General features: G+C 34.4%; 1 protein-coding gene across 1 annotated transcript in view; it reads right to left on the minus strand.

Annotated features, from left to right (window-relative positions):
* Window positions 1-14,405, minus strand: part of LOC128239694 (uncharacterized) — a 31,573-nt gene extending 17,168 nt beyond the window's left edge. Inside the window, exon 1 of the mRNA XM_052956175.1 lies at window positions 13,953-14,405. Coding sequence (XP_052812135.1) covers window positions 13,953-14,198 — 246 coding nt within the window. The 5' untranslated portion in view covers window positions 14,199-14,405. The remainder of the gene's footprint in view (window positions 1-13,952) is intronic.
* Between the last annotated feature and the right edge of the window lie 1,258 nt (window positions 14,406-15,663).

The following is a 15,663-nucleotide window of genomic DNA, read 5'->3' on the forward strand; positions in this document are numbered from 1 at the left end:
ACTATAGAAATGCTAGTTAAGAAACATACTGTCCCATTGTGTTTTAGTGATGTAAACTCTTTGTTTTGTATGCATATCCTTATGACTTCTCTTCACCTTCTAGATATTTTAACCTCCATAATGATAACAAATGCAATTACAAAATGTAACAAAACGAAATTATAAACCAAGTATAATCTAAATTAAGCACGCATAACGCCTTTACAAAATTTGCATATCACTTGACTTTCTGAATACCTAGAAATTATGTAGCTTTCAATAATGATGATCTGCATTTTCACATGAAGAAGTTTGGTGTTTAAACAGTGTTCCCACTAATATAGTAATAACATTTTTTGTCATTATTTTACTCCATGATACCAAAAAAAAAACAAGAAACGCCGCAATGCGACGAAACCAGGTTTTTAATGATTGACAGAAGAACTTCAGCCTGTGTCTGTTTTTCTTTTTTTTTTAAGTAACAGTGACCTTGAACCTAGGGACCCCAAATGCAATCCATTGATAGGTATCCATAAACTCGTCCTTTATACCAGGTTGTGTCAGGATATGTCAACCCTAACTTAAGTTATTCAGTTTCAACCATTTTTCTATTATTAGTAACAATGACCTTGACATTAAATCTAGGGACCCCAAACGCAATCCCATGAAAGGTATCCATTAACTCTTCCTTTATACCTGGTTTGGTCAAGATATGTAGACCCTGACTAAAATTATTCAGTTTCAACTGTTTTTCTATTTTTAGGAGCAGTGACCTTGACCTTGAATCTAGGGACCCCAAATGCAATCCAATGAAAGGTGTCCATAAACTTCTCCTATAGACCAAGTTTGGTCAAGATATGTCAACCCCAACTAAAGTTAATCAGTTTAAACCGTTTTTCTATTTATAGTAACAGTGACCTTGACCTTGACCCTAGTGACACCAAACGCAATCCCATTAAAGGTATCCATACACTTGCCTGTACACCAAATTTAGTCAAGATATGTCATCCCGAACTAAAGTTATTTAGTTTCAACCGTTTTTCTATTTAAGGTAACAGAGACCTTGACCTTGAACCTAGGGACCCCAATCGCAATCCCATGAAAGGTACCCATAAACTCTTTCTACAGACAAAGTTTGCAAGATATGTCAACCCTTACTAAAGTTATTCAGTTTCAACCGTTTTTCTATTTTTAGTAACAGTGATCTTGACCTTGACTCTAGGGACCCCAAACGCAATCCCATGAAAGGTATCCATAATTTCTTCCTATAGACCAAGTTTAGTCAAGATATGTCCTCCCTAACTAAAGTTATTCAGTTTCAACCGTTTTTCTATTTTAGGTAACAGTGACCTTGACCTTGACCCTAGAGACCCCAAATGCAATCCTATGAAATGTATCCATAAACTCTTCCTATTGACCAAGTTTGGTCAATATATGTCAACCCTAACTAAAGTTATTCAGTATCAACCGTTTTTCTATTTTTAGTAACAGTGACCTTGACCTTGACCCTAGGGACACCAAACGCAATCCCATGAAAGGTATCCATAAACTCTTCCTATAGACCAAGTTAAGTCAAGATATGTCATTTCTAACTATAGTTATTCAGTTTCAACCGTTTTTCTATTTTAAGTAACAGTGACCTTGACCTTGACCCTAGGGACCCCAAACGCAATCCCATGAAAGGTAACCATAAACTCTTTCTATAGACCATGTTTGGTCAAGATATGTCAACCCTTACTAAAGTTATTTAGTTTCATTGGTGAGTTTGATGCCGCCCGCCCGCCCGCCCGAACAACGACGTTCGCCATTCTAGTAACCAGGTTTCACTATGTGAAAACCTGGTTAAAAATACAGTTATAGTAAAAAGATGTTTTGGTTTTAGTGGGGTGCCAAACCACGCCGGTAAAATCAAGAAAAAACAGATTCACCAACACTTGACCCACAAGACCACGAGGGAGATGATGGCGATATTTTAACAACTTGAACATACATTTATAACATAACGTGATAAAGTAAATCAACCAATCACACAATAACAAAGCATGGTGATTGTGGTCTTCAAAGACGATATTTGAGCAAATATCAACATTTGCTGAAGGGTTCTAGCTTTTAGTATCTTAGTTTCAACACTCCTTATGATTTACCACACTTTATGCGGCATACACAAAAAAGTGGTTATTACAAAAACATGAGCGAGTATCATCTGCGACATTTCACCAAACAACATTTGTGCTATGATTCGCCAACTTATCTGCCTCATTAGCATATAGTAAGTCAGTGAACTAGTTTGGCATTTTATTGGCTTTTCCCATATATTTCTTTTTAACAAAGCATCGTGTGGACCTCTGTAATTTTTCAGACATTATATGAAAATCTAGCGTACTATATAGTCACTTGTATTTTTTTCTCTAAGAATTGAATCTTAAGTGGCAATGGGGCTTTAAACGAGTATAGTACTGCATGAGTTATTCTAAATAAGAATTGCTTTCATCCTAAAATACTACTCTAATACTGATCACAAACTAGTTTTACCAGTGTATGTTGGCAGCACTATTTGGTTATCATTTGTATAATTATATACATGTTTTTTGCAATAATCCATATTATTACTTTTTTTAATCACTCTTTTGTACCTATTCATACGTTTTGCTCTCAATGGGAAAGCTTGGAGGAACAAAAGTTATCTATTCCGAAAATGAAAAAAACAAGTCGAAGAATATTTAATTTCAATACATATAACAATGTGTTTGATCTCAGCAGGATGTTCTCGTTTAAAATTATTTTGTTTTGGGCGTCGACGGAGTTTCACTTTTTAGCAGCGACTGTCGATCTTTTTCCATGTCTTAATCTATATTTATATGTATCAATAGGTAGACATGACTTCAATGATTTTAACAATAATCGAACAGTAAAATGATACCCATATTTATTATTCTTTGCTTTGTATTATCTGTCGAAAACGTCAACAGTAAGAGAACAGGAAAATGAGGAAACACGTGACCGTTATTTGACATTTTTATAAAAACAGGTTACTTTTGTACTTCAGATCAATTTTGTTTCGGTTTCTGCTCCCAAAACAATAGTTTTGCAATATTTGTCTAAAAAGGACAAACATACTAAATGTCGAAACTGAGAAAATCCAGATGAAAGACTTTCATGTAGTCCAGCATTATATGATAATAGTTATGATAACGTTGCTTGCATCTGGAGTAAACAGGCTTTATGACTTTAGAGGGAATTTACCGAAAATTATATTCTTTTTGTATCGGAGTAAAGACAAAAGTGATCAGCGAAGTAAAAGTACTTAAAGAATAAATTGAAATCTCTTTGCTTAATCCATCAAAATACACGTTGGACAATTAATTTGCAAGCCACTCAAGCGAAACATATATGCAAACATTCAACACCTTATTAAATAGATACGAATACATTCAACAAACCATTTAATACGAACACATCCGACATAGATACGAACACATCCTACACAGATAGGATCACATCCGACATAGATAGGATCACATGCGATATATATAGGATCACATCCGACACAGATAGGAACACTTCCGACATAGATAGGTTCACAAACGATATATATAGGTTCACAACCGACAAAGATAGGAACACATCCGACATAGATAGGTTCACAAACGATATATATAGGTTCACAACCGACAAAGATAGGAACACATCCGACATAGACAGGTTCACAACCGACATAGATGCGAACACATTCGACATAGATAGGATCACATCCGACATAGATACGAAAACATCTGACATAGATATGGTCACATCAGACATAGATAGTGTCACGTCCGACATAGAGACGAAAACATCCGACATAGATAGGGTCATATCTGACATAGATAGGATCACATTCGACATAGATAGGATCACATCCGCTATATATAGGATTACATTCGACATAGATACGAACACATCCGGCATAGATAGGATCACATGCGATATATATATAGGATCACATCCGACATATATAGGATCACATCTGTTGTATATAGGATCACATCCGACATAGATACGAACACATCCGATATATATAGGTTCACAACCGACAACAATAGGAACACTTCCGACATAGAAAGGATCACAAACGATATATATAGGTTCACAACCGACAAAGATAGGAACACATCCGAAATAGATAGGTTCACAAACGATATATATAGGTTCACAACCGACAAAGATAGGAATACATCCGACATAGACAGGTTCACAACCGACATAGATGCGAAGACATTCGACATAGATAGGATCACATCCGACATAGATACGAAAACATCTGACATAGATATGGTCACATCTGATATAGATAGTGTCACGTCCGACATAGATAGGATCACATCCGCAATATATAGGATCACATACGACATAGATACGAACACATCCGACATAGATACGAACACATCCGACATAGATAGGATAACATCCGACATAGATAGGATCACATCCGACAGAGAAACGAACACATCCGATATATATAGGATCACATCCGACATAGATATGAACACATCCGATAAATATAGGATCACATCCGACATAGATAGGATCACATCCTACATAGATAGGATCACATCCGACATAGATAGAAGAAAGAAGAAAGAAGAAAGTTTATTCAAAGAAATATATCACACAATACATATTTGAAATAGGCCAACATGACCCGTGATCAAATCAATGTAATACAATGACTTATATATACATGTATGGCGGAACAGATTGATTGACTCTATTTATATATTCACAGATTTAACAACTATATTCATATAATTTAATATAATTGTCTTTATCGGTTATGAGTTATAACTTAAATACATATCTATCAACCGTATGACTTATGCACAACACTACAATGATACCATGAATTTTGATAAGCAATTCTCGTTACTACTGTACTCATTATCTACAAATAACTTCAATAATGTTTTGCTAGTTTGGACTAAGTTTTTAACAGAAAGATAGGCTATGGAATACAAAAATCAGGCTTGTACGTACAAATATGTACGGTTGTCATCGATACCGGTTAATGTGTGTCAACAAATTTCGAATAATTTATTAATCGTATTAATTGTATTTCATATATACATTCTACGTCTAGCATAAAGAGTACCGTTATTCAAATACAATGTAACCGTACACTAAGTCGTGTTTACACTCATTCTTAATTTTCTTAATTCAAAAGCATGATATATGTATGCTGATAAGTTTCTTACAGTATTAACGTTTTCGGACTGCAAAAGTTGTACAGTCTTATACATACTAGGCCTAAGTCTATAATATCGTTTTATATATTTATCTCTAATAGTATTATAAAGATTACATTCCATCAAAAAATGGTATTCATCTTCAAGTACTTGGCATAAATTACAGATCCTATTTTCTCTTGGTACATTTGACCATCGTCCAGTTTCTATAAGTAAACGATGAGAACTAAGTCTTAACCGTGACATAGCAATTCTATATTTTTCTACATTAACAATATTCAAGTATGCTTGGTATTCAAAATTACCGAGAGATATATAAAACGTTGCTCTAGATGATTCATTTATCCGACTATTAAGATTTTGAATAAAGTTATCTTTGACTCTTTGCTTAAACAAACTGATAAATACATTTATATCACCAACACCTTGTGTTAACCATACCTCATTGAACCCAAAATTACACAGCATGTCTCTGACACTAGCGGCCCAGTTCTTTTTTCTTGGTCTAATATCAATGTCTCTTAACATCATTTTATACACATTGTTAATAAATTTTCTATCCGAGCACTCTATCACTTTAAACCAGTATTTAAGAATAGATACATAACGTAGATGAACAAAGTCTAAGCGTCCCAGCTCGTTATATACAAAATCGTTTTGCGTTGATGTCTTAACTTTCAGTATTGATTTGCAAAATAAAGTATGTATGCGTTCTACACACAATGCATCTGTAAATCCCCAAACCTCACATCCATAAAATAAGATAGGCTTCACCAGCTTATCAAAAAGATCTAAGATATGTTCTACGGAAATATTAGTGAAATGAAATAAGTATCTCTTCAACTTGAAAATAGCTTTTAGCGCTTGGCCAGCTAATGTCTTGCATGTATTTTGAAACGAACCACCAGGCGTGAAAACAATACCCAGATAACAATATTTGTTAACAATCTCAATATTCCCACCCTCATAACGGAAGTTCAAATCATTAGGCAGTCTACCGCCTTTTCTAAACACAACTATCTTTGTTTTATCTCTATTAACAATTAATTTCCAGCGTTTACAGTATTGCTCCAGAATATCTAAATTTGATTGCATATCTGCTGGTGTTGTTGCAAAAATAACAATATCGTCTGCGTACATCAACAGGAATATTTTTAGTGTATTTACATCAATGCCATTTGCACCTTTTGTCATAAGCTCTTCCTCTAAATCGTTTAGATACATTGCAAATAAAAATGGACTCAAACTTTCACCTTGCCTGACACCGAGTAAACATTCAAAGGCATCACCTGTTTTACCCAGTAACTTAACACGTGAGCAAACAGTATTATACATTGACTTTATAATATTAAATAATTTACCTCTTATACCTAGTCTATATATCTTTTGCCAAATATTTGGCCTAACAATATAATCGAATGCCTTGGAATAATCCACAAATAAACAATATAGCTTGTCATTATTATTTAAACAATGATTTATTAATGCGTTTAGAACAAAAACATTGTCAACAGTGCCCATCTTTGCTCTAAAACCCGCTTGAGCTTCGACGTACACATAATAATTCTCAGCCCATCTTGTTAGGCGAGTATTAATAATTTTGGTGAACAGTTTTCCTATAACACTTAATAAAGTTACTCCTCTAAAATTGCTTACTTCACTAACACTTCCTTTCTTGTGTATAGGCACTATATAGCCTTCTCCCCATGATTTAGGAAAATAGCCTACTTCTAATATTTTATTAAAAAGGTTTGTTAATACTAAAGTAAATATATTTTTACCATAATACAAGAATTCATTAATAATTCTATCAGGGCCTCCACTTTTCCACAGATTCAATTCTGATATGCCTTTATCTATATCAACAATAGTAAATGGTATGTCTAATTCTGCAAACATAGTTTTCATTTCACTCCCTAATAGTTGATTATTAAAAAATAATACATCTTCATCAGCCTGAAAAAATCTACTCCCAGGATTATTTATAGCTTTAAAGTATTCAGTAAATGTTTCTAATGAGATATTCTTTGGTGATTTATGTGTGACAGTCTCTTTTAACATATTCCAATACAACTTAGCATTTTTAAAACGTGCCTTTAACAAATCTTGGGTTTTTATTCTACTTCTATTGTAATTAAAAGATCTTACATTTTTCTTATACACACTTCTTGCTTGTATCATACTTATTCTATTCTCTGCAGTTTTCTCACGCCTATACATATTTAATTTGTTATAAAAGTATTTTCTACTTTCAATACATATATCTGTAAATAAGGCGTCACCACCTTTTGCATTTCTATGCAAATCATGACAGTCAGAAAATGTTTTAGAATGTTTCTCAAATAATGGTTTACAAACACTATCAATATGATATAACAATGTCTCTATACATAAGTCTATGTCACTATTTGAAGCAATATTACTTATATCACTATTTAGTTGTTGAACATGGTTTATAAAATCAATATCATTAATACTTTTCATATAGACATCTTTATGTTCTGTGTTCCACTTATAATATGCATTCATATTTAACCCAGGCGCATAACTTTCATTTTGTTCGCAATCTATATTATAATCGTTTTGCTTAACATTATTCAACAATGAAAATTCTATTAGACAGTGATCCGATAAAATATTTGGTCCATGATTGACAAAACACTGAAAAACATTTAATAAATGTTCGCTCACAATACAGTAATCTACCACACTTGACCCATTACTGCCAACATAAGTAAAATCACCACAATCACCGCATACACGCCCGTTAGCTATTCTCATCCCGGACTGTTTTAAAAAATCAATCAACAATCGTCCATTCGAATTAACATTTAAATCTTTATTATTTCTGGCTAAAAATCGATCTGCAATGTAATCATCAGGTAAAATATTTAGATTTGATATGAACACATCCGATAAATATAGGATCACATCCGACATAGATAGGATCACATCCTACATAGATAGGATCACATCCGACATAGATACGAACACATCCGATATATATATAGGATCACATCCGACATAGATGAGAAAACATCAGACATAGATAGGATCACATCCGTTATCGATACGAAACATCCGACAGAGAAACGAACACATCCGACATATATAGGATAACATCCGACTTAGATAAGTAAACATCAGCCATAGATAAGGTCACATAAGACATAGATAGGGTCAAATTCGGTATAGATCGGTACATATCCTACAGAGAACCGAACACATCCGGCAATGTTAGGATCACATCTGACATAGATACGAACACATCCGACATAGATAGGGTCAAATCTAACAAAGATAGGATCACATCCGACATAGATACGAACACATCCGACAAAGATAGGATCACATCCGACATAGATGAGGTCACACCCGACATAGATAGGGTCACACCCGACATAGATAGGGTCACATCTGGCAAAGATAAGATCCCATCCGAAATAGATAGGATCACATCCGCTAAATATGGGATCCCATCTGTCATAGATATGATCACATCCGCTATATATTGGATCACATCCTACATAGATACGAGCACACCCGATATGGATATGAACATATCCGACATAGATAGGATCACATCCGACATAGATATAAAACATCAGATATAGATACGAACACATCCGACATAGTTAGGATCACATCCGACATAGATATGAAACATCCGATATAGATACGAACACATCCGACAGAGAAAAGAACACATCATACATAGAGAGGATAACATCCAACATAGATAAGAAAACATCAGACACAGATAGGGTCACATCAGACATAGATAGGAACACATCCGACAGAGAAACGAACACATCCTACATAGATAGGATCACATCTGATGTATATAGGATCACATCCGACATAGAAAGGATCACATCCGACATAGATAGGATCACATCTGATGTATATAGGATCACATCCGACATAGATTGAAACACATCCGATATATATAAAGGTTTACAACCGACAAAGATAGGAACACATCCGACATAAATAGGTTAACAACCGACATAGATACGAACACATCCGATAAATATAGGATAGCATCCGACATAGATACGAACACTTTCGACATAGATAGGATCACATCCGACATAGATACGAACACATCCGATAAATATAGGATCACATCAGACATAGATAGGAACACATCCGACAGAGAAACGAACACATCCGATATATATAGGATCACATCCGACATAGATATGAACACATCCGATAAATATAGGATCACATCCGACATAGATAGGATCACATCCTACATAGATAGGATCACATCCGACATATATACGAACACATCCGATATATATATAGGATCACATCCGACATAGATGAGAAAACATAAGACATAGATAGGATCACATCCGGTATCGATACGAAGACATCCGACAGAGAAACGAACACATCCGACATATATAGGATAACATCCGACTTAGATAAGTAAACATCAGCCATAGATAAGGTCACATAAGACATAGATAGGGTCAAATCCGGTATAGATCGGTACATATCCTACAGAGAACCGAACACATCCGACATTGATAGGATCACATCCGACATAGTAAGGATCACATCCGACATTGATAGGATTAAAATTCGACATAGATAGGATCACATCCGACATAGATAGGATTACATCCGACATAGATAGAATCACATCCGACATAGATACGAATATATCCGATATATATAGGATCACCCATCATTTAAGCATTGATACAAACACATTCATGACAATATTTTAGTATTGATACAAACACATTAACCCATCATTATAATATTGTTACAAATACATTCAGCCCATCAATTAAGTATTGATACAATGACATTCGACACATCAATTAAGTATTGATACAATCACATTCGACACATCAATTAAGTATTGATACAATCACATTCGACACATCAATTAAATATTGATACAATCACATTCGACACATCATTTAAGTATTGATACAATCACATTCGACACATCATTTAAGTATTGATACAATCACATTCGACACATCATTTAAGTATTGATACAAACACATACAACCCACCATTTAAGTATTGATACAATCACATTCGACACATCATTTAAGTATTGATACAATCACATTCGACACATCATTTAAGTATTGATACAAACACATACAACCCACCATTTAAGTATTGATACAAACACATACAACCCACCATTTAAGTGTGATGCAAACACATTCAACCCAGGAATTAAGTTTTAATACAAACACATCAATCCCAGCAACTAAGTATTGATAGAAACACATTCAACCCATCATTTAAGTATTATATACACATTTAATCAATCTTTAAAGTGTTATACAAACACATTCAGCCTATCATTTAAGTATTGATACAAACATATTCAATCCATCATTTAGTGTGATACAAACACATTCAATCCATCATTTAAGTATTGATACGAACTCGTTCAACCCGTCATTTAAGTATTGATACGAACTCGTTCAACCCGTCATTTAAGTATTGATACGAACAAATTTCAACCCGTCATTTAAGTATTGATAAGGGCACATTCAACCTCTCATTTAAGTAGTGATACGAACACATTCAACCTCTCATTTAAGTAGTGATACGAACATACTCGACCTATCACTACACATTCAACCCATCATTTAAGTATTGATACGAACACATTCAAACTATCATTGATATATGATACGAACACATTTAACCTATCATTGATATATGATACGAACACATTCAACCTATCATTGATATATGATACGAACACATTCAACACATCATTTAAGTAGTGATACGAACACATTCAACCTAGCATTTAAGAAGTGAAACGAACACATTTAACCTATCATTAAACTAGTGATACGAACACATTCATCCTATCATTTAAGTAGTGATACGAACACATTCAACCTCTCATTTAAGTAGTGATACGAACATACTCGACCTATCACTACACATTCAACCCATCATTTAAGTATTGATACGAACACATTCAAACTATCATTGATATATGATACGAACACATTTAACCTATCATTGATATATGATACGAACACATTCAACCTATCATTGATATATGATACGAACACATTCAACACATCATTTAAGTAGTGATACGAACACATTCAACCTAGCATTTAAGAAGTGAAACGAACACATTTAACCTATCATTAAACTAGTGATACGAACACATTCATCCTATCATTTAAGTATTGATACGAACACATTCAACCCATCATTTAAGTAGTGATACGAACTCATTCAACCCAGCATTTAAGTTATGTTACGTCAACGCACAGCACCGTCATTTGGGACAATAAAAAAAATGAATCATCGTATGACGTAACATATATTTTCGCCTTTTTGTCATACTGGTGGGCATGTACCCTTGACAATGCGCACTGTCAACGTTATTTTAAACGTTTCTAGAAAAGTATGTTAACGACGGACAAACAACAAATCCAACAATCCTCACAGCTCCAGATGTGCTCTTTGTGCTCAGATGAGCTAAGAATTATTTCAATGACAAGAACCACTTGTAATTGTGTGATTGTGAGATTTATTCACGTCTAGGTCATCAGCGTATATCTCTGGTTACCAGGGCAACGAAAGGAAACTTTTTGAAAATTATATTGTTTCCAAAAATTTCAACACAACATTAGTTTTGGGCACTTGAACAAGAGGACTCAGATGAATGATATATGGTCATCATGGACATCTTTATTTCATTGATTGTATTTTTATGCACTAGTCATTTGTAACCAAGAAAATGAAGATGGGAAGACTCCAAGGGGAGTAATAATTTATTTTCAACTTTCAATTTTGGCTCAACTTTAAATTATTACCTTAAATTTTACCAATTTGCCTGCTTACCCGTATTTTTGAAGAAAATGACAGTAATATGCTAGGCCATAATCTTAATCATCTTCATAATCAACAACATCATCAATACCACCATCATCATCACCACAATCACGACCACCACCACCACCATCATCATCCCCACAACCACCACCATCATCATCATCATCATCATCATCACATTATCATCATCATCATCATCATCATCATCATCATCATCATCATCATCATAATTATCATCATTATCATCATCATCATCATCATCATCATCATCATCATCATCATCATCATCATAATCGTCATCGTCATCGTCATCGTCGTCGTCGTCATCATCATCATCATCATCGTGTTGTTGAAATATTAGAACTCTATTTTTTAGCTTTATAATAAATAGTTTAGTTAATCCTCTTTATGTGGCAAAAAGGCACAGTTGCGCCCGATATAAGCAAATCTGCTTTATGCGTTGAGCGTCGCCGCATAAACGTGGTCGCTCTGTTTATACGTTGAAAATCACCGCATAAACGGAAAAAAAACACGTTTATGCGGCGATGCTGCTATGCGACGTTACATAGCGTCAGCTGAAACCTTGAAAATACTTGATCATTCCAGAGCTTTATGCAGCTTTCTTTCTAAGTATTATTTATTCTGTTTGTGCTTTACGATTATATAGTGGTTGGAATCTAGTTATCTCCAATTAATCTGGAAGAACTTTCTTTTATAAAACATGATTGATGGGTCCATGCTGTTTTTAAATATACCTTAGAACTATATTCGATACGTCATTTCTCTATATTTATAATTGATAATGAACACTTAATGTTTAAAGGCACTTCATTCAACGTGTATCTATTATTTACCTTGCGGGCTGATCTATTACCTGCACACCTTTATAAAGAGAAATATGTGTAATTAAAGTATCAATCTTTCCCTGGGGCGGTGAATTATTAACGCAACCACGCTTCTATCCCAATAAAACCACGCATTTAAGCATTTTAGTTGTGTAAAGATTCGAATCAACGCAAACAGAATTCCGACAATCATTTGTAATACACATTTTCTGCCCGATACTGTCTTTGTGGACGACAAGATTCTGTTCTATTACTCGTTGGCGTTAAACTGAAATTCAGATTTTAAACAGTAAATGTACGAAATTGTTTTTTTAAGTATGCCAAATGGAGAACAAATGGCGGCAAATTAAACGTAGGGTATACAAAGTTATGATAGAAAACGACAATACATATCGCTATCACTATACATACGTTTCAAGATTTATCATAATTTAAAAAGCAGTTCAGCTTAAAAGGCAAAACTGAAATATTTGCGATCGTCACGATCTTCCAGGGAATATTACGACATCTCTAGATGTTCTACCTCCGGTATTCTGAAAGTTCTCTAGATGCTCTACCACTGGTATTTTGGGAGCTCTCTAGAATTCCTACCTCTGGGTTTCTCAGAGCTCTCTAGAATTTCTACCTCTTGGATTCTGGGAGCTTAAATTCTGTATTGGAAATTAATGATTTTTGTGTTTGCCGTTTTATACAAGACTTTATTGCTTTATGATGCCAATGAATATTGGCACGAAACATAATTTGTGAATTTGTGCCATGTTCTCTCGGCAAAAAAACGTAATTGTATTATATACACATTTTTATTCTTTGTTTTCTGTTTCTGAGGAAGAATAATAAACCGCAGGAGTTCTTCGATTAGTGAAGGTTTGCAGTCCCCATGCGTTGAAAATATAGAAGCCACCAAAATATTGTTTTCACTTTCTTATGTTAGCATTGAGCAATACAATCAAAGTCCATATGATTGTTTCTTTAAAGTGTTATGTTAAATGAATACCACACATTACGTATACGACACATTTACACAACACAACACATCTCCACAAAATACACTTACAATCTTGTGATTCAAATGATCCAACTCCTTTTCGGTAACTTTCTTTCTATTTGCTTCTTGCTGATGTCTCTTAAATTCACTGTATTTGTTAAACAGATACATCCCAGGCACCGCCAAAGCACTAAAATGCTTGCTTAGTGGTGAACTCGGTTCTGAGTTCGAAGGCATCTTCACTTTCGTACGTCTTTTCAAGAAATGAAACATTTTGTCCTTTCTTCGTTCAGCTGTTAAACCCTTGCCGTTCATTAATCTTTGTTGATATCACATATTCCTCACGTCCGACGCACACACCTATTACCTTTAAATTTATTGATAACCCCTCAGTGAAATATCGCACTTTATTGGTACCGTAACATATGATTAAATCATAAATCATGCACTGGGAACGCTTTTAAACGTGTGAAAGCACCAAGTTCCAACTTAAACAAATATCCATGGAAGGAAGAACCGACTGTATCGATAACTGATCAGAGTAGAAGAAGCTGTGTGCATTGGACAGACAGTCTCCTATAAATACAGGAGAAAAGAAACTTCTTGATCAATACGGGTCGGGGATTAAGAAAAAGACGATACACTTTATACTAATTTATAGGCAATGTTTGTCCGCTGATGAAATTAGAGGAGGAGAAATTCCTTTCGTTTTGGGTTACATGTAGAAGGCCGTGACCAATACTCCAAGCCACTAGCGGTACCCCCCCTCCCCCCCAAAAAAAAACAAAACAAAAGAAATAAACAAAAAAACGTCCAAGATTTCTTTTAATGTCAACATCAGAAAAAAGTAATATTGTTCTTCAAAATGTACCATTTCGGACAAAAATTGTTGAATCTCCAAACCTCCCTGCCAACTTGTTAAATAATTTAAATTTCGGTTCTGAGGAAGGGGCGAATGTCAAAAGGTTGTGCCCCTAAGTTACGCACCCTCAAGCTAAAATTACTGGATCGGCACCTGCAAACGTACACATGTTATTCAGTAAAAAATATATGAATTACAGAAACAAAAATGACGATTTATCTTTAATCCAATAAGATAATAGATTATATGAATACATCAGGACATATCTAGGCCCTGGTCGAAAATGAAAGCTTGTCTAGGTCTAGGTGACTCGCAGAAATAAAAATGCACACTATTTACGTTACGTAATAAATATAACAAAATATACAATATATTCATGTCAATATTCCAATTATGTTGTGAGTTTGCCTTAAAAGTGTATGATAAGAATAAATATAATCGATTTACCGTTTATGTATCTCGTTAATCAAGTACAGCTAAACAATTGACCAATTTGCACGCGAAATTACACTGATTTCCACTGCTTCACGACCCCCTCCCCACCCCAATATTATATATCGGGAGAAAGTTCATCACGTGCACTAAACATTGAACACCGTTAGAATTAAAGTTATCTTTCTTATAAGAAAAATAAAATTGGTTGAACGTAGTCAAATGATGACAATATCTGGTGCAGGAGTACAGAAAATGCGGTGAAAATGTAAACAAAAAAGTAGATCAAGAATGTTCAGCCTGTTTTTGAAATCACGAACCAATCAGCTTCTTAACCTATAACGATGAAAAGTAGTCAATTTACTGAGAGGGAATAGCCATGCTTCGGTTCACTGTCATGCGTTTACAAAAATAAATAAGCTATGTACATGTAACAATGAGTAAACACTTCTTAATAGGTGTCACTTCCCGTGTAAACAAACAAGA

The sequence above is a fragment of the Mya arenaria genome, chromosome 1, assembly GCF_026914265.1.
Source record: "Mya arenaria isolate MELC-2E11 chromosome 1, ASM2691426v1".
Taxonomy (NCBI): Eukaryota; Metazoa; Mollusca; class Bivalvia; order Myida; family Myidae; genus Mya; species Mya arenaria.